General features: G+C 36.4%; 1 protein-coding gene across 3 annotated transcripts in view; it reads right to left on the bottom strand.

The window, feature by feature from the left end:
• The window catches only part of bma (SCY1-like protein bma), a 406,156-nt gene that overhangs the window by 195,221 nt on the left and 189,952 nt on the right, over positions 1–20,983 (bottom strand). For all 3 annotated transcript variants that reach the window (XM_073979932.1, XM_073979933.1, XM_073979934.1), the window contains 4 exons: positions 19,410–19,556; positions 18,932–19,052; positions 14,899–14,994; positions 14,537–14,682 (listed from right to left, as the gene is read on the bottom strand). In XM_073979932.1, the coding sequence (XP_073836033.1) occupies positions 14,537–14,682; positions 14,899–14,994; positions 18,932–19,052; positions 19,410–19,556 (510 nt within the window). The remainder of the gene's footprint in view (positions 1–14,536; positions 14,683–14,898; positions 14,995–18,931; positions 19,053–19,409; positions 19,557–20,983) is intronic.

The raw sequence follows: 20,983 nt of genomic DNA, 5'->3' as shown, positions 1-20,983 counted from the left end.
TTAAAGATGTAAAAGCTAAATTTGAATTGATTAATGACGATGAATTCACATCAAACGTGCATAAAGGTTCAGATGAACCTGCTAAAACTCTATCAATAGTTGGTGCTATTTCCGACTCGTCTCTATTCGGAGGAGAGGATTGATAAACGGATGTAAAATGATCCTTTAAAATAGCAAGTCCATCTGAGCCGTCCCTTACTGCACCTGCTACAGAAACTTGCCTCAAACAAGATGAGCGTTTGCACCCAGTGATGTTATAAATTTCTTTAAACGCTGTTGGGCCTGGCCTTATGTTTTTAAGTCGACTATTTAGACGTTCCGCTTGTTCCAAGCTTACTTGTTCCTTGATAATTATTCCTAGTAGTTGAATTTGCTTTGAAATTAAAACATACTCGGGATGCCTCCTATTTAAGGTACGATGGTAAATGTTCTTTAACTTTTTTTGCATATCATACTTAATCCGGAGTAACTTTCGTATGTTTAACGAAGGAATAAAACTCTTTGCCTTTACGTTCATCGTTACTGAATGCCTTTCAGCAATCAAATCAACTGATGATGAAAAAGAATTAATGTATTCATCTATCTCACTATTATTAAGATTCCGGTGAAGTGGAGGGAAATCTTCTGATAAGCTTGAGGTGATATCATCTCGAAAATTATTCCAATTTGTCTCCTCATATGATCTATAGGTTCGGGGAACTTTTAGAAGGTATTGAAAGTCACTGAAACGAAGGCTAAGTTCCAATGGGAAATGATCAGAGAAACCGGACAAACATTTTGTCTCATAATTTGGATTTGAAACATTTAGTAAGCTAGAACTTACCAAGAAATGGTCTAAAAATGAGGAGCCATTCGGATAAGTTGGTTTTGTATCACAAATTCTTGTGATGTACAGCGAGTTAAGAATTAACCAATTGTTAAGAGCGATTCCATTCGAGTTGGGGAGGTTATCACCCCAAAACGAATTCTTGGCGTTAAAGTCGCCACCAATTACTAATCCATCAAAATTATGTGAAAAGGTAATTATGGATGAAAGTCCTGCAGCTAATGAAGCAGAATTTAAATTTGATGGCCAATATATACAGCCAAGAAGAAGTCTCTTAAAGGAGCCGTTAAAATTTAAATCAACCTTTATGAAGATATTTGGAAAAGGTAAGTCTGGAATATTGATCCTTGAATAAGTAATCGAATCTTTTATAGCAATACCAATCCCCTGAGCACTATCGTCCCTTATGAAAGAATATTGATCTAATTTTACATTCTTACGAAATTTTAAATGAGTTTCCTGAATAAAACCGAAGTCAATTTTATTGCGACGTAAAACGTCGCTTAATTCAATTCTTCTACTAGAATCCACAAGGGATCTTACATTGAATGTCATAAATTTTATAGTTTTATTTATCATAAGAGTCATAAACTTCTTTCAATAATAACAAACATTCTTTTTTTGCTTGTTCCTTTGACAATGTTTTATAATTATTCAAAAAATTTTTAATTCTATCTTCTAAAGATAGCACCTCTGAGCCACAAATGAGTTTAGCTATTTCCAAAAACTCTGTAATTATAGGAGATGTACTTGGGCGATTGGTAGTAGAATGTGACAAGTTTTTATTGGCTGTTGTTTCAAAACAAGAAGCAAATGACTTCCCTTTATTTACAAAGCCAGACTGAGTAATAGCGCGACTAACATTTTCGGCGGCCAATTTTTTCCTCTCTTGGCTTTCTTTTAATATTCTATTCTTATATTCCTGGTATTTTTTGAAAGCTGAACACCCCCTCCAATTTGCGGGATGGCCCAATTCACCGCAATTAATACATTTAGGACCCTCATTTTTCTGATCCTGAACGCATTTACCTGGTTCGTGACTTGAGTCACATTTTACGCAAGCATATGGTCTGCTGCAATTTCTAGCAATATGGCCCCATTTCTGACACCGTTTACACTGAATTTCCCTAAAATGAGAATTCGGATGTTCCCAGAAAACAGTTTGTTTTAAAACTAACGTTCGGTGAGATATATCACCAATTTTTTTACCGGGAAATAAAGTTATTTGAAAAAGCCCAGTATCGTAATTATTGCGTTTTGAATGAGTTGTTTGAAATTTAACTACAGACTCGATAATGTCGGGATCAGATTGATTAAAAAAGGTTTGTACATCACTTTCCTTGGTGCCGAGAGCAAGTCCACGTAAAATTAAGGTTACCCTTTTAAACTCTTTTGGCGTATAAGAATAAGAATCCTTACCTTGATCCCGTAGCACTTGCATCATTTCAGAATGGAGATGTGGGTCTTCCAAGTATAACTTGCTTCTATATCTACTTTTGTTCACAAATTTGAAATTTACCTTGGGGGTTCGAGAATTTAACTGGTCAATCATGCCCTTAATGTCTACATTTCGCAAAAATATAGGAGGACAAAATTTGACGGAAACATTCTTAGGTTCTTTGTTAGGTTTTCCAGGATTGACTTTCTTTTGTGTGGGTAAGTTAGAATTTATATCGCCAACGACAAAGTCTTGCAATATAGAAAACCTGTTCTGGCCTAGATTTGTAATTGCTTTATTGGATGCATTCGCCATTGATCCTTTTGGAGCTGTACTCTTTGCTTCATTAACTGAGAAACTGTTTAAGACATCTGTATCGCTATTGCTATTATGACGCTTTCTTTTACTTTCAACACGAATAAATTCTTGGTCACTAGATTTGCACTGCATTACAGCATTATCAGTAGCTGATGCATCTAAAACATCCATATCAAAAGTTGATTCGGTACTGGGAGGGTCTAAACATCTCCTTTCATCAAACATTGTTGTTTTTGCCATCTGAACATTAGATTTCACATGTTTTATATGATCTTTGGGCGGATTACCATCAACCAAACTCTTGTCAGGTGGCTTCTTATTACCAGTCGACTTGCTAACGTTGCTCATCGGGGGTAGGAAGATTCAATTGGTGTTCGGAAAATAAAGATTTCTCAGAATTTTACCAAACAGATAAAATTTAAAATATTTGAAGTTTGAAAATTATTTAATTTATTTTTTCCCAAAAACACGTCTACTCGGTTCGACTTGTCGAATAGGAATCCCTGAAAATTGATTTTTTGTTAATTCGCAAGTATACGCAAAATTGCTTTTCAATAACTGTTAGCTGATATCACCAAATATATATATTTACGAGAATACCGTTGGCAGATTGTAATTTTTTGGTTTTGGAGGATTGAAAGTGTTAAGAATATATTTCCGATATTATTTGATTTCAATCACTGACTTGAAAAAATGACTTTTTGCTTCAAAAACCTGTCATTGGCCCCACCGTGCTTTGGTAAGAAGACACTCTGCAGCAAAAGTGTATACATGCATTTACAGCATTCGACTTTTTACTGTCCCGAGGAAAATGCCTTGACGTGTCGGTGACAAACTGTTAAAGTTTTGTCGGTTCCGCCCTTTTATCCAACTTATACCTTGATGCCACTGTAATCACAAGTTTTCGTGTTCGAATAGTTTCAACACCAATTGATGGTGTAACATAAAATGTCCATCCTGCTTTTTATCGTTGCTTGAGTTTTCTAACAAAACATAAGACCCTTGGCTAATAATAGTCCAAACAAAGGTTATATTTACATTTGATTTTCTACTTCCTTTTGTAATATTTTTGAAAATTTTAAACTTTTGATTAACTTTGGAAATATTTCGTAGAGAAATGTGTTATTTATATCAACGAATACTTTCACTTTTATAAGAAGCTTGCAGACAGGCAGAGAGGCAGCTACAGTGCTGCTCAAAACATTTGCAACTAGAATGACTCGTTCATATTTTATGTAGTTCTGAGGTAGTTTGTGGGTTTGAAATGCAAATTTTTTTGTAGATTGATTGTTTATTGGATCCTTTTTAAATATTTAAAAATTAATTTGCAAAAATTGCACTTATTTTACAAAAAATATACAATGCAATGCTCGAACTCACTTTTGGTTCTGCTCAAAACATTTGCAACTGAGAAAATTTGATTCAAAATCTGAAGAAATAATTTTTGTTTTGATATTATATTGTGAATTAAACATTTTATTTATTATCTGGAGACAGCGTAAAGTAAACCATTTAACTAAATAAATTAATATATCCTTTGGAATCCTGTGCTCTAAGGATAATTGTTAAATACCAAGGTTTTATTCGATATTTAATAGTATAGAGTCCATATTAGAGTCCCGGACCTCCTATATGAATTTAGATTACCTAAGTTGATCGGGTCCGATAAGAACTTTAGCATATTTGCAAAAAATTACTAGTTTTACGTGGTTATATATACGTTTAGAAGCGGTATTATGTCAAAAAATTATGTTATAAGACACTTCTGGAGTGTACATGGTGCGATTTTGACATGCTATCTTTCCGGTTAGTTCTTGGATCTGTTAAATATCTCGACCTCATGCATCCTGTACCATTTCTGTCCATTAAAATAACTTCAGGGCAATATAAAACACCTCCTACATTTTGGGTCAACTTGTTCGTATACGGGGACAAATTTCATTGTCCTTCGTTCTGGTGATCAATCAATTTTTTTCAAATCATATAACTTAAATATTGATTTAAATCCAAGTACTCGGTTTCACTACTCCAAAAACATAACCACACATTTCTTGCATAATTTCTATGAAAAAATCAATTTTTCCAGGAATTTACTGCTTTCCCAAAATTTGCCTATTTTGGTATACCGGTATCCTTGGTATGTATCGGAGGTGTTTGTATAGATTTATCGGTGTCAAGTCTTTTTTTAACATCTGTTGATGACCTCTGAGAGATCTGCTTAATAATTCGTATAATTATTTGGTCATCCCCTGCAGTAGATGTTGTAGTCCTCGCATCTCCTTCCCATCTTATGGCGATTTTAGTTCTTTTTACGCGGTATCCAAATCTGTTTTAGATATTGTAATGTTCATATGTTTATTTTTGGACCTCGTTGGATCCACAATTTTCAAAAAATAATATTTTAGCAAAGCGTTGTTAAACATTTCTGGTCATAATTTAAGTTTTTCTTAAAAAAATTAGACATGTCTTGTTTTCGGCATACTTGTCTATCAGAAGTAAAAATATGTGGGATAAAATGTACTCCTCATGAAAGCTTTTTGCCCCCTTCTTCTGATTAAAAACAATTTGATCCCAATCAATACAAAAATTCGCAAAAAAAAACTAATAGATATTCGTAACACGGAGTTGCAAATGTTTTGAGCAGGCAAAAACATGTGTTCCTCCGATATTTCACACATTTTTGAAACAAAAGTGTTTATAACTGAATAATCTTTTTTAAATCTTGAAAATATGGTCAATAAAAAATCAAATAACAAAAATAAACATATTTCAAAACTCAAAATGTCCCTAAAAATAGGCTGAATGTGATATAGGCATCTGAGTTGCAAATGTTTTGAGCAGCACTGTATGCTAATTCCATTGTTTAATTGAATGGCTGACAGACAGGTAGACAACTAGACATAGAGCTGGCAGTATAAGTAGATTGCATGGTTTCTTGGTAAGTGGTGATGGTGGTGGTGGTTAGTTTACTTTCTAGTGGCTTTCGTAAGACGAAGGAAACGACGGACAAACAATGCCAATAGAGAAGGAAATGTCTAAAATAAGAAAACTTTGCTGAAAGGCGTTTTAAGTATTCAAACACTCCCAAAGGTTTTAAGAACTTTTGTAAAGTTCTTGCAATGTCAAGTAGAGGTATTACATTTTGTGGAGGTTAAGTGTTTCACAATGTTAAGGAAGTGTGCCATCGCATAATAATCCTGCTGCTATCTATTCGAAGTTTCAACAAGGTAACTGTAGTGATTGTAGTTCCGTGATTATGTATATAAATGTAATACGGTTACGGTGTCTCAATATTGTCATTTTAAATACCACGACTACCTGTTGTTTGATGTTGATGCTGCGACACTGACATTTTATCTCAACTTTGTTTAAATGCCACTATGGGAAATATAGTTGGGAAATTGCATAAACAAATTCTGGTGAGAAATTCGTTTTCGGGAACGTTTTTTTACTAGGATGAAACATATTTTGAAATAAAAACGGTGCTTCAAAGAATTTGCGAGGAAAATACTCTGCAAAGACTACTAAAATCTTTAGTGCGATAGTGTATGAGGTGCCACCGTAGTGCAATGGTCAGCACACGCGTCTTGCACTCTGTATGGCCGGGTTAGATTCCCAGTCCAGGCGGCGTTACATTTTTAACGGCGGCAAAAATATCCATCATCATAATGTGGGCGGAATTTCCCAAGTATTTTAGCCATGTAAAACTTCTCGAGAAGTGATATCTTAAGACAAGCCGTACTGGTCAAAATTCGGTTACTTTATATATAAACCTAAACCACTATGTAAGGAGGGTATTATAAGTTGGTTTTGGCCAAAAAGTTTGTAACGCATCGAAATTATAGCCGTAGACCCATACTTATATACACTAAAATGAATGTCTCGACGAGCTGAGTCGATCTGGCTATGTGTGTCCGTCCCTCCGTCCGTGCGTCTGTCAATATTAACCTTGTAATCACGTTACAGGTCGCAATTTTGATCGGATCGTTACGAAATTTTGGTGGGGAACAAGCCTATAGATTTTGGTGATGGTCGGACAATATTCAGGGGTCGGAATGGGCAAAAAACTTATTTGCGGAAAAGTCAACCTTTTATTCCAAAGCAAATATCTTAGCGTCTATAAGGGGTATACAATGATGCAAAGTAGGTTGGGGTAGGTGGTTCAACAACGGATATATCGCAAAAGTCGATAATGCATTCCATTTTTTCATTTTATTGTAATCACGCTACAGGTCGCAGTTTTGATAGGTGATTACTAGAGAGTAAGAAGCATATTTACTTTGGTGACGGTCGGATAATACTCAAGAGCCGGAATAGGATAGGACGCTAAAATTTTGGGAATTGGGATAGGTAAGTCGACTTCCGATCAATCGACTTTTTGCAGTCAAAAATCTAAAAATCGTACTCGACTTTTGTCTGGAGGGAAAATCCCATAATCAATTATCTGGTGATAGATTTTCGAGTTTGCTCATACATATGTGGTTGATTTTGCGGTTTTACACTTTTGGCGGTTTTGCAGTTTCAAACGAAAACTCGAAAATCGACGAATAGTCGATTATAATCGATTTTCTGCGATTATCAAAAAGTCGAAAATCGAGTTTTAAGACAATTGAAATAATCGCCAGAGCGAAATATCGCATTTTTAGTTTTAGACCAAAATCGAAAAGTCGAAAAATTGAGTATTGCTTTCCATTACCTATCCCTATTTGGGAAGATGCGGCTTTTCTTTGAAGACAGGTCAAGTTCAAGGATGGGCTATATCCTCGAACTAAAAATGCGATTTTTCGCTTTGGCGATTATTTCAATTGTCTTAAAACTCGGGCCACGTTTTGGTATAGCCCCCATATAACGTACCGCCCGATTTCAGGTATTTTGCCGTTTTCAGTCATATTTTCAAACCGAATTAGCTATAATTTGACATTCAGCGTTCCTAGTGATCAACAATCTTATATTCCAAAAGACATGGACATAGGTCCATGTATTGGTATAGCCCCCATATAACGGTACCTCCCGATTTTCGGTATTTTGAGAATTTTAGCTACATTATTTGGCCGAACTACCTGCAATTCTACATTTGAAGTTCTCAGTGGTCACAAACATCTCCACCAAAAATCGTCAACATAGGTCCAATGTTTTGGTATAGCCCCCATATAACGTTACCTCCCGATTTTCGGTATTTTGGGGATTTTAGTTACAATATTTTTTGCGAACTACCTGCAATTTTTCATTTGAGGTTCCCACTTGTCACAAAACATCTCCACCAAAGACTTTCAACATAGGTCCATGTTTTAGTATAGGCCGATTTCTGCATTTTGGGGATTTTAGCTACATTTTTGGCCGAACTATCTATAATTTGACATTTGAGGTTCCCAGTGATGACGGGACGTCCCCACCAAAAATGGTCACTTTAGGTCCCTGTTTTGTTATAAACCTCATATAACGGCTTCTCCCAATTTTTGGCATTTTGAAAAACTTTTGGCACACTGAAAATTGTCAATACAGGTCTATGTTTTTATAAATATACCTCTCAATATTAGGTGTTTTGGGGATTCCATCCAAATTTTTTGACCCAACTATCTGTAGTTTGACATTTCGCCAACAGTTGTCAACATAGATCCATGCTTTTGTATAGCTCTATATAACAGCACCTTCCGATTTTAGGTATTTTGACAATTTCAATATATGTTTTCACCAAGGCATATCGACCAGGTAGTGGCACCGGGAAAATTACAACAAAAATATTTTTTATAAAGGCATTTGACACTTCATATTCGAACACAATTACCACTACCTTGGTAATTGTGCCAAGGTTTTCACCGAGCTATCTGAAATTTAACGCTTGAGCTTCCCAATGGTCACAGAACTTCTTCCCCTTAAATTATTATGGTCCTTGTTTTGCCGCCCGATTCAAGACATTTTTAGATGCAGTTTTTTACTACCCGATTTTAGGGCTATTGAGGAGTACAGCTACATTTGTTAACCGAACTATCTGTGATTCAACATTTGAGGTCCTCAGGGGTAACAAAACTTCTACAAAAAAATTTTTCAACACAGATCCATACTTTGATATAGCTCCATATAAAGGTGCCACCCGATTGACGACATTTTTAGATGTATTTTAAGTATCCGTGGTCACAGGAAAGAAAATAATATTCCATATTTAGTATCAGAATATGTTATGGTGGAGGGTATATAAAAGTTCGGCCTGGCCGAACTTAACTTTTTTTACTTGTTTTATTTGTCAATGGAAGAAGATAAGATTTTCTTTGCATTGCTGCAAAATCGGTTGCCGTAGGTGGTCAAACAACGAAGATATCGCAAAAGTCGGCATTGCATCCCATTTTTTCATTTTTTGTAATCACGCTACAGGTCGTGAAAGTCACGAAAGTTTGGTGATTATTAGGGCCAGATAGGTGTATTTTTTAGTATCTCTCTAAAATAAATATTTACGGGAGAAAAGCTTATGCACAGGGGTAGTGGTGTAGGGTATCACATAGTCGGCCCGGTTTTGACTATAGCCTTTGCTCACTTGTTTTTATTGTAGAAGTTTCTTGATTACTGGGAACCCTAAATGAAAAATTATAGCTAATTCGGTCTGCAAATTTAGCTAAAAACGTCAAAATACTTGAAATCGGGCGGTACCGTGATATTTTTAGTAGAGACTTTTTTGGTCAAAAAATAGAGCTAAAAGCCTAAAAATACCTTAAATGGGGAGGACCGTTATATGAGACCTATACCAAAACGTGGACCTATCTTCAGCTTTTTCGGTGCAGAAATTTTTTGATCTCTTGAAACTCTAAGTGCCAAATTTGAGTTAATTTGGGAGGAAAATGTAGCTAAAATCCTCAAAATACCTTAAATCGGGTGGTATCGTTATATGGGGGCTATACCAAAACGTTGAATATAGCCCGTCTTCGAACTTCATAATCGGGTGCAAAATATTAGCGTTCTATCTCAATTATTGCGGACGCCAGAGTGATTACAACAGAATATATACTTTATAGGATCGCAAATGATTAGTTCGGTGTGTTACAAACATAAAAACAAACTTAAGACTATGGTGGAGGGTATAACAAACTTAATATACCCTCCATACTATGGTGGAGGGTATAACAAACTTAATATACCCTCCATACTATGGTGGAGGGTATAACAATTAATTTGAAAAATGGCCCCAATACAAAAAGGCCCCAAACTAGGAAATTTTGCCCCAAAATGTTATTGGGGCCAAAATGAAATTGAGGTGCATTTGGCAAATGCAATATCACCCCATATTCACTTAAATTTGGGGTGTAAATGAAGTCCTAAATTTGGGGTGTATTTTCAAAAAAAGATTTTTGAAGATATTCATTCAATAGTTTGTAATATTTAACTAATTGATGGTTATACTTTTTCATAATTTTTTTTTAACATATTGAAACTTCTACTCTCCATATTGTCTAATTCTGTTTGAATTGATTTTTAAAAATATTTTCACAATTTAAGGAAGTACAAAGTTTTTGTAAACATATTCAAATATTTTTTATAGACGAAAAGCGCAGCAGTCGAAAATATTTTTGAAAGAAAAAAATTTAAATGTAGTAAATAAATCGAGCAGTGACGAAACAGATGGCAGCAGCAACAGGTCGACGTTTGTGCTTGGCGAAATTATTGTTATTGTTGTAATAGTTTTAATCACTACTTATCCTGATGATGTCTTTCGAAGAAAGGTGAAATATCGAATAAAAAAATGAATAAATAACAAGTAAAAAGTCGTTAAGTTCGGCAGGGCCGAACTTTTTATACCCTCCACCATAAAGTAGTCTTAATTAAAATGGAATAATTAGGGTCCTTTTACAATTTTAAGTGGAACAACATTTCGACAATGGATAGACTCCTACTGTCTCCCACTATTGCTTAAATTACACTGTGAACACGAATGTTGGGGCAGAGATAATTCCTTTTGGAGATGAAAGCCCTTAGTGTGTGTATATTAAAACCCCGAAGGACAGATGCGCCGTGAGTCGAACTTCCGCGTTATGGCGTGATGAAGTTTTTTCATGAGACCCTGTAAGCCATCATGAATTAGCAGTATATCTTTGTTTGTTGTTTTTGTAGAGCACTTAAGCAACAGTGAACAAAGATATAACGCTAATTCCTGATGGCCCACAGGGTCTCTAACAAAAATTTGTCCTTCGGGGTTCATAATATACTCACCAAGGCCTTTCTTCCCCAAGAGTAATTTTCCGTGCCCCAGGCTTGCACCTCCATTTTGTTGCACAGTGTTATCTAATCTAATCTAAAAAAATGTTTTCAGCTAGGTGAAAGGTACCACCTACGGGGCTATATCAAAGAGTCAACCTATCTTTAATTATTTTGGTGGAAAAATTTTATAGCTGCAGGGAACTTCAAGAGTCAAATTGAGGGTAGTTTCATCAAAACAACGTAGACCCTCAAAAATGGAGTCATGTTGACGAATTTTAGTGAAGAATTTTCGTGACCACTGAAAATTCCCGAAAATCGGGAGGCACAGTTGTATGGGGGGATATACCAAAACATGGACCTATATTGACGATTATTTTTGAATAGACAAAATTGTAGCTAAAATTCTCAAAATAACGATCATTACAGCTAGTTCGGTAAAAAATTGCAGCTAAAATTCTCAAAATACCGAAAATCGGGAGGTACCGTTATATGGGGGCTATACCAAAACAACGACTCATGTTGACGATGCTTGGTGGAGATGTTTCATGACCACTGAGAACCTCAAATGTCAAATTGCAGATAGTTCGGTTAAAAATTGAAGCTAAAATTCTCAAAATACCGAAAATCGGGAGGTACCGATATATGGGGGCTATACCAAAACATGGACCTATGTTGACGATGTTTCGTGGAGATATTTCATGACCACTGAGAACCTCAAATGTCAAATTACAGCTAGTTCGGTTAAAAATTGTAACTAAAATGCTCAAAATACCGAAAACCGGGAGGGACTGTTATAAGTGGGCCATACCAAAACATGGACCTATGTTGACGATGTTTCGTGGAGATATTTCATGACCACTGAGAACCTCAAATGTCAAATTGCAGATAGTTTGGTTACAAATTGTGGCTAAAATTCTCAAAATACCGAAAATTGGGAGGTACCGTTATATGGGGGCTATACCAAAACATGGACCTATGTTGACGATGTTTGGTGGAGATATTGCATGATCACTGAGAACCTCAAATGGCAAATTACAGGTATTTCGGTTAAAAATTGTAGCTAAAATTCTCAAAATACCGAAAATCGGGAGATACCGTTATATGGGAGCTATACCAAAACATGGACCTATGTTAACGATGTTTCGTGGAGATGTTTCATGACCACTGAGAACCTCAAATGTCAAATTGCAGATAGTTCGGTTAAAAATTGTGGCTAAAATTCTCAAAATACCGAAAATCGGGAGGTACCGTTATATGGGGGCTATACCAAAACATGGACCTATGTTGACGATGTTTCGTTGGAGATGTTTTATGACCACTGAGAACTTCAAATGTCAAATTACGGCTATTTCGGTTAAAAACTGTAGCTAAAATTCTCAAAATACCGAAAATTGGGAGGTACCGTTATATGGGGGCTATACCAAAACATGGACCTATGTTGACGATGTGTGGTGGGGATGTTTCATGACCACTGAGAACCTCAAATGGCAAATTACAGCTAGTTCCGTTAAAAATTGTAGCTAAAATTCTCAAAATACCGAAAATCGGGAGGTACCGTTAAATGGGGGCTATACCAAAACATGGACCTATGTTGACGATGTTTCGTGGAGATGTTTCATGACCACTGAGAACCTCAAATGTCAAATTGCAGATAGTTCGGTTAAAAATTGTGGCTAAAATTCTCAAAATACCGAAAATCGGGAGGTACCGTTATATGGGGACTATACCAAAACATGGACCTATGCCCATATCCTTTGGGATATAAGTTTGTTGATCACTAGGAACCCTAATTGCCAAATTATAGCTAATTCGGTCTGCAAATGTGGCGAAGAACGTCAAAATACCTCAAATCCGGAGGTACCGTTATATGGGGGCTATACCAAAAAGTGGACCGATATAGCCCATCTTCGAACTTGACCTGCCTATGGAAAAAAGACCCTCGGGTGCAAAATTTCAGCACTCTATCTCAATTATTGCGGACGCTAGAGTGATTACAACAGACGGACAGACAGACGGACAGACGGACAGACGGACAGACGGACAGACGGACAGACGGACATGGCTAGATCGTCTTAGAATTTTATCCTGATCAAGAATATATATACTTTATAGGGTCGCAAATGATTAGTTCGATGTGTTACAAACAGAATGACAAACTTAATATACCCTCCATACTATGGTGGAGGGTATAAAAACAACAACCATCCAAGACCTCGAGCTCGATTTATTTACTACATTTAAAATATTTTTACAGTTTTTGAAAATACAAAGTTTTTCTAAACAACTACAAATACTTTTATAAAACCGAAAAACGCCGCAGCCGAAAATATTTGTGAAAAAATCGCGCGAATTTTTACAAAAATATTTTCACTATTTTAGAAAATACAAAGTTTTTCTAACAAATTGCAAATACTTTTTTAAAAACGAAAACCGCCGCAACCAAAATATTTTTGAAAAAATCGCTCGAATTTTTACAAAAACATTTTCACATTTTTGGAATTACAAAGTTTTTCTAAAAAAATGCAAATACTCTCATAAAACCGAAAAGCGCCGCAGGCAAAAATATGTTTGTAAAAAAAATTTAAAAAATACAGAATTTTTCTAACAAATTGCAAATAAATCGCGCGATTTTTTACAAAAATATATTTACTATGGAAATAGTACAGAGTTTTTGTAAAGAAATGCAAATACTTAAAAAATTTCCCGATTTAATTTTTTTCTAATTTAATAAATTATATACTCGTATATACGACTGTGTCTTTGTCGAATACCGTAGTCTGGTAAAATTTCTCCGAACTGCTACTGACAAATTCAGGTATAATTTAATTTTTAAATAATATTCTGAAATCTAGAAGATTTTGTGGAAACTTCGCTATTGGTTGCACTTAAGCCTTCCCAAATGTACAATTCCGTTTATATTCTAACATCTTCTCTAAAATAATAAAAATAATGAAAAATTTCGAAAAGAAAAAAAAAAACCTTGAAATTAAAAACAAAATCGTTCGGAGTTATTTCCTCGTTTTTTTGCAGTTATGTCCGCTTTGCTTCACGGACAAAACTGCCAAGGAATTTTGGCAGTTATTGTTTGTTCTTAATAACATTTATGAAATTCACCCTAATTTTTCTTCGTTTTTTCAATAATAACTTTCAAAAATTCAGCCCAATTTGTTGTTTCTGTGAAGCACTGGATTGCATTTGGGCCCTAAACATGTACAAAAAAGCCCCAATGAAAAATGCAATTAGACCCCAATATTATTTAGACCCCAATTTGATTTTCAAATTTTCGATTTACTTTTTGTGAAGACAAAGCTGAATGAAAAAAGGTCCCAGAAAGACGAAAATAGGACCCAAAAACTTTGTTGTTGTTTTCCATATACCTGTTTGGGGCCTATTTTCATTTCAATTTGGGGTGTTATTTCATAGGGCCTTATTTCTGTACGCCAATTAATCTAATATCTAAGATGTACCGACAGTAGGTTTTCTTACTTGTTGTACCTACTAGTTTGAGAACCGTTGTGCGTGTATTTTATAGGTTCATATATGCTTAAAATCACCATATTATTATTACTAGCAATTCTATAATCCAACTCCACACTTATTGCCCCACAATTCTTTAGAACCCATCTTATCCAATCTACTGTCTTTCTTACAGTTAAATGATGCTATTTAAATGATGTCTCCGCAACTATAACAACACAACTTAATAGAGTGTATAATAAGGAGAATGTATTTAACAAATTATGTTGTTGCCCTGCATAAGATCTACTTACCGCTTCCAATTGCTTGACATAGTTGGCGGGTACATTACCCGACTGCATTATGGGCCGTCCTCTATTAAAGACAGCACAGATTACTAAACCTAAAGAAAACATGTCACTGAGAAGACTACATTTCGAATGTAATTGCGTTTCAGGTGCTGTTCATACGCCCAAAGAATATCAAGAAAGAAAATACAAAAGAGAGAGATAAAGATAAAGAGAAAAAATAAACAATGTTAAACTTCTTCTTTCGCCACGTTTTGACATTTCGACATTTGTGGATAAAAAAAGTTTTCTGTGTCAGATGACATGGTGTCATCATCAAGTTTGCAATATGAGCATTAACAGGCGGAATCTGTTCTGCTGATACTTACGCATAAAATCCAAATTTGGCTGTGCCATTTTTGATATGCGAGTTGTCCATGGTTGACATGTTATAAAGTCATTGATATCAGTCTCATTCATTCTTTCTGTAAAAGGGATATGAAAAATGTTTATGTAGTTATAATTTATGTTTTATATAAAACATAATTTATTTATGTTTGTTTTATATTTAATTAATTTATTTAACTAGCAAACCCGGACTGGCCCGAGGTTTTTTAATATAAACTTTTTATGCTTTTTAGACTTTACATTTCAAAAATAGGTATTTTCTACTTTATTTCTATTGTCAGACTGAGTTATTCGTAGATGATTTTAGATTCATCAACCGATTTTATCTGTAATCTTTACTTTCCCTAATGATCCTGATTAGGATGGATAATCGCCCCTGGTCGGAGACACAACCACAATTGTAGAGCTGGTAACCTATTGATATTCGAAACATTCGATAGTTTCGATATTTCTAATAAAAATATCGATAGTATCGATATCCATTGCCTGTATTTGAAATCAAAATGGTTGGTTTTATACATATATCAATTACATAACGTATACGTCATATAAAATCCTTTGGATTTATTTGCCTAGCTTCATTTGACGTATACGCAATGGAAGCCACAATTAAAATCCAGCGGATTTCCTAAATCTAAAACGCCAGCGTTAATTTGCATTAAAATGTCCATTTAATTTTAGCCTGACAGACGACAGTTTCTGTATTTACAAAACAAATTGCGAAGTTGCTGTTTTGTTGTTGTTTACACTGTATTTTTTGTTTTCCTCGTGTCTCAGAGCATGAATATGTTCTCTCCCTCATATGAATATGAGCTACGGTATTGCCATATTGAAATACCTTAATGCCCTTTAAATTCAGTTTGATTTTGTGCATTAAAAATGTGGATGATACACGAATTAATTTGAATTAAGGCAGTTAATGGGTGACGTAGGGGATGGAAAATACCAAGGAACGGTCCTGACCAGCTTTAACATGGCTTTATAGAGAAGGTGCAGTCTTCGCATTGGCAGATGTACTTGAAAAGTACAAGGCCGACATTACTGCCATACAGGAAATACGATGGAATGGGAAAGGCGTCACAACAACACCTAAAGGTGACGCACTGTATTATAGCTGCCATGATACAAAGCATGAGTTTGGTTGCGGATTTGTAGTTGGTCGGAGGTTAAAACATCTGGTCTCCAGCTTCACCCCAGTGAATGAAAGACTCGCTGCAATTCGATTAAAGGCAAAATTCTTCAACATCAGCTTTATTTGCGCTCATGCCCCCACTGAAGACAAGGACGAACAGACCAAAGATATTTTTTACGAGCGCTTAGAAGAAACTTATGACCGTTGCCCTGCCCATGACATTAAAATTATACTAGGCGATTTTAATGCCAAAATTTGAAAGGAGAATATCTTTGGCCCAACAGTCGGGAAATTCAGTCTCCACAGTGAAACATCTGACAATGGTATGAGGCTGATAGACTTTGCAGCTGCAAGAAACATGGTAGTTAGCAGTACCAGATTTAAGCATCTCGATATTCATAAGGGCACCTGGCTGTCGCCAGAACAAAGAACAAGTAATCAAATTGATCATGTTGTGATAGATGGAAGACATTCATCGAGGGTGTTGGATGTACGATCGTTCCGATGCGCAAAACATTGACTCGGACCACTACCTTGTTGCAGCAAAGGTACGTACCAGCTTAAACGTAGCAAACAAAGTACGAACAGTCACAACACGAAAGTTAGACATCGGTAAGCTGCAATCACAACAGATAGCCATAGCATATACCCCTCAACTGGCCCAACTGCTTAATCAAAGCACTCCTCATCCCGATAATATATCAGCGCAATGGCAAAGCATTGCCCACTCCATGCAAACAGCCGCAAAATCCATACTTGGATACCAGAGACATCCACCAAGGAGTCCATGGTATGATCAGGAGTGTCGTGCTGCCACCGAAGAGAAAAATCCGGCATATAGGGTTACTTTACAATCCGTAGCAACGCGTAGCGCACGAGAGTGATACAGGGAGAAAATGAGAGAGGAGAAACGTCTTTTCCGCAGGAAAAAGAGAGAGATGAAAAAACGGGAGTGTGAAAAAATCGAGATGTATATGAGACAGAATGAAGTGAGAAAATTCTACCAAAGAGTCCAGCATCAAACTGGTGGCTTGGAACAGGAACATCCTCCTGTAGAGACCAGCAAGGTAATTTGGTAACTGATACAGATAGTATACTCAGGATATGGAAAGAACATTTTGCAAAACTTTCAAAAGACGACGAAGATACCACAGTCCCAATCCCAGAAGATGGTATTGAATGTATACCGCCCAGCCAAGATGAGGTAAAAACAGCAATAAATCGGCTGAAGAATAATAAGGCAGCAGGGGCTGATGGCTTACCAGCCGAGCTGTTCAAACCCGGAGGCGACACGCTGATAAGGTGTATTCATCAGCTAGTTAGCTCCATCTGGCAGGAAGAACCCGTACACGGCGATTGGAACCTAAGCATCCTGTGTCTCGTCCATAAGAAAGGAGATAAGATTTTATGCTCCAACTATAGGGGCATAAGTCTACTCCCTATTGCCTACAAGATCGTGTCAGGGATATTGTGCGAACGACTAAAGCCTATGGTCAACGAGATAATTGGACCATACTAATGCGGCTTTAGACCTGGCAAGTCCACCATTGACCAGATATTTACCCTGCGGCAAATCCTGGAGAAGACCCAAGAGATGCAGATCGACACATACCACCTTTTTGTCGATTATAAAGCAGCCTTTGACAGCCCGCTGCGTTCAAAGGTATTCCAAGCCATGTCTGAATTTGGTATCCCCACAAAGCTTATCCGGCTTTGTAAAATGACTTTAACTGACACGAGGTCCTCATTTAAAATAGGAAAGAACCTCTCCGAAGAGTTTGGTACCAAAAGAGGTTTCAGACAAGGAGACAGCCTTTCGTGTGATCTCTTCAACATCCTGCTGGAAAAGGTTATACGAAAGGCAAACCTCAAAAGAAGTGGCACAATCTACACCAATAGTCACATGTTACTTGCTTATGCTGATGATATGGACATCATGGGACGATCAGTAAAAGAAGTAACCGATACCTTTATGAAGGTCGAAGGAAGAATCTGCTAAAGTGGGTCTGGCGGTAAACGGCGAGAAGACCAAGCTGATGGTGTCGACGCGCAATGCGTCCATTGAGCTCGGACCGACTGTGGAAGTTGTTTCCTATAATATTGAGGTAGTAAAAGTCTTCGTCTACCTCGGCACCTCGGTAAACGCAACAAACGACATCAGTTGTGAAATAAAAAGAAGAATTGTATTGGCCAACAGATGCTACTTTGGTTTAAGTAAGCACTTTAAAAACGTAGCCGCCTCTCGTCAAACAAAAATAACGATCTACAAAACACTGATACTACTCGTGCTGATGTATGGCTCCGAAGCCTGGGTACTTGCGCAAGTAGACATGGCAGTGCTTGGTGTGTTTGAGAGAAAAATTCTTCGAAAGATCTACGGACCAATCTGCGTTGACGGTGAATATCGACGTCGCATGAACCACGGGCTGTATCTGTTATACAACGACATCAATATTGTTAAACGTATCGAGATGCAGCGATTGCGTTGGCTAGGCCATATCATAAGAATGAGCGATGATGAACTCGCTAAAAAGGCGTATAAATACGGACCGCTTGGCGGTGCACTCAGAATTGGCAGGCCAAGGAATAGATTGCGCAAACAAGTGGTTGATGATATGAAAAGGCGCGATATTTCAGAGTGCGAAGCAACAAATAGAGATAAATAGAGATCTTTTCTTAGTTCGGCCTATGGAACACATGTTCTGTAATGGTCCAGCTAAGTAAGTAAGTAAGTATTTTTTATAAAATTGAAAATTGAAAAAAGTGGGCGTGGTCAAATTTGATTCAATAAAAACCTAAGTTGGATTATGACGAACATTTCAAAAACATTTACTTATATAAATTTATTTATTTATTTTTTTTTGGAAAATAATAAAACTTACCTAAAAATTCTAAGCCACCTAATTTCCAGGTACCCCTTTTTGTTATAAATATTGATGCCGGACATATGTTCCGATGTATGACATGTCCCGAGTAATGCAGGAATGTTATCGCCTCAACTAACTAATAGAAGAAGGGAGAGAAAATCATCATTATTATTAGGCTTTTCCAAGGCCTACATTGCAAAGAATATTAAAAAAGTATAATCAAATATAAATTTAAAATATTTGTCCAAATTACATTTATCGTTTTTACTTGGGGAAATTTTCAGTTTGCTGTTGAGAGTGATGAGGTTAATGAAAATCATTCATCTCTCAACACCCTCTCTTCCAGCCATACTATGCATTGCCGCAAGCAAAATTGGCTAATGTAATTAAAAATAACTCCAATATAGCCACTTGTACTTTGCAATATTTCCATATACAAAATAATTTCAAAATTTTCTCCTTCATTTTAGAGAGAGTAGCCACACTCACTCACCTGTAAAAATCCACACTTCAATTCAATATCCAGAAATGTATATTCTTTGGCATGTGCTGGCCTCTGTGGTACTGCAGGTGGGTTAGGTTGGGCATTTTGATTGTTTCCAGTATTTGGTGGCATAACATTTTCATATGTTTTTGATTCCTGCAAACAAAAAGGAAAAAAGAGGAAGGAAAAATTAGTAAACACTTAATCGTATTAAATTAAAGCATCACAAATGACACTTTCCCAAAATTTGCATATTTAACATTTATTTTAAGAAAAGAAGAATCTGCTCCGAAATTTAAACTTTCCCCTAAATTTTTGAAAAACTTTTACAATTAGTTGAATATGTGCCATTTATCTAGACAAAGTGGGTCAAAAGAATGGCACCCTAGTTTATTTTACAATTAAAATGAAATACTTATATTGTACAGCTGCTGTTGTTGTTTTTGTTGTTCTTGTTGGTACTGCTGCTAATACCAACCGAAAAGAAACAAAAAACTTTTCAAATAACAAAAGCAACATGTTGGAATAGTCAACATGTTGGTTTTTATGAGGTTTACTTTGGTTATTGTTGTGGGTTTCCTTAGTCTGTTTTTTTTTGCTTTCTTTTTGGAGCAGCCATTCACATTGTCTGATACGAGATAGAACAACAATGCCTGGAAAGAATGTGAAAGTGAAATAAAAAATAATAAAATGTAAAACATGCCAATGTCATATTTAGTCTAGGGACTCTTTACTTTTTTCACAAACAGGAAGCATTACAAAATATCTCCATTTTATAATAGAGTGGTACGATTAACAAAAATTTCAAATCAGAAAAATATTTTCACAGATTTGTGCATAAATGTTTATATCGGCCGGGGCCTGAGAATGGGAATTAATATTTTAGAAAGTGGGAATTAATATTTAGGTAGAAGTAAAGTAGGTAGAAGTGCTGCTACCGAAGAGAAAAATGCGGCATATTGGTCTACTTTACAATCAATAGCAACGCATAGCGCACGAGAGAGGTATCGGGTGAAAAGGAGAGAGGAGAAACGTCTTTTCCGCAGGAAAAAGAGAGAGATGGAAAAGCGGGAGTGTGAAAAAATCGAGATGTACAGGAGCCAGAATGAAGTCCGAAAATTCTACCAAAGAGTTTGGTACAGGCACATCCTCCTGTAGGGACCAGCAAGGTAATGTGGTAACTGATACAGATAGTATACTCAGGATATGGAAAGAATATTTTTCAAATCTGTTGGTATCCAATAGCAGCCAAGACGACGAAGATACCACACATCCAATCCCAGTAGATGGTATTAAATGTATACCACCCGGCCAAAATGAGGTAAAACAGCAATAAACCGGCTGAAGAATAATAAGGCAGCAGGAGCTGATGGCCTACCAGCCGAGCTGTTTAAAACCGGAGGCGACACGCTGATAAAGCGTATGCATCAGCTAGTTAGCTCCATCTGGCAGGAAGAACGCGTACCCGACGATTGGAACCTGAGCATCCTGTGTCCCGTCCATAAGAAAGGAGATATGACTTTATGCTCGAACTATAGGGGCAAAAGTCTTCTCCCTATCGCCTACAAGATAGTGTCAGGGAT

Source organism: Musca autumnalis, unplaced genomic scaffold, assembly GCF_047663935.1.
Source record: "Musca autumnalis isolate F117 unplaced genomic scaffold, ASM4766393v1 scaffold_4, whole genome shotgun sequence".
NCBI classification, from domain to species: Eukaryota; Metazoa; Arthropoda; class Insecta; order Diptera; family Muscidae; genus Musca; species Musca autumnalis.
Note: the sequence above shows the minus strand (reverse complement) of the source record. Positions and strands in the feature narration are given on the sequence as shown.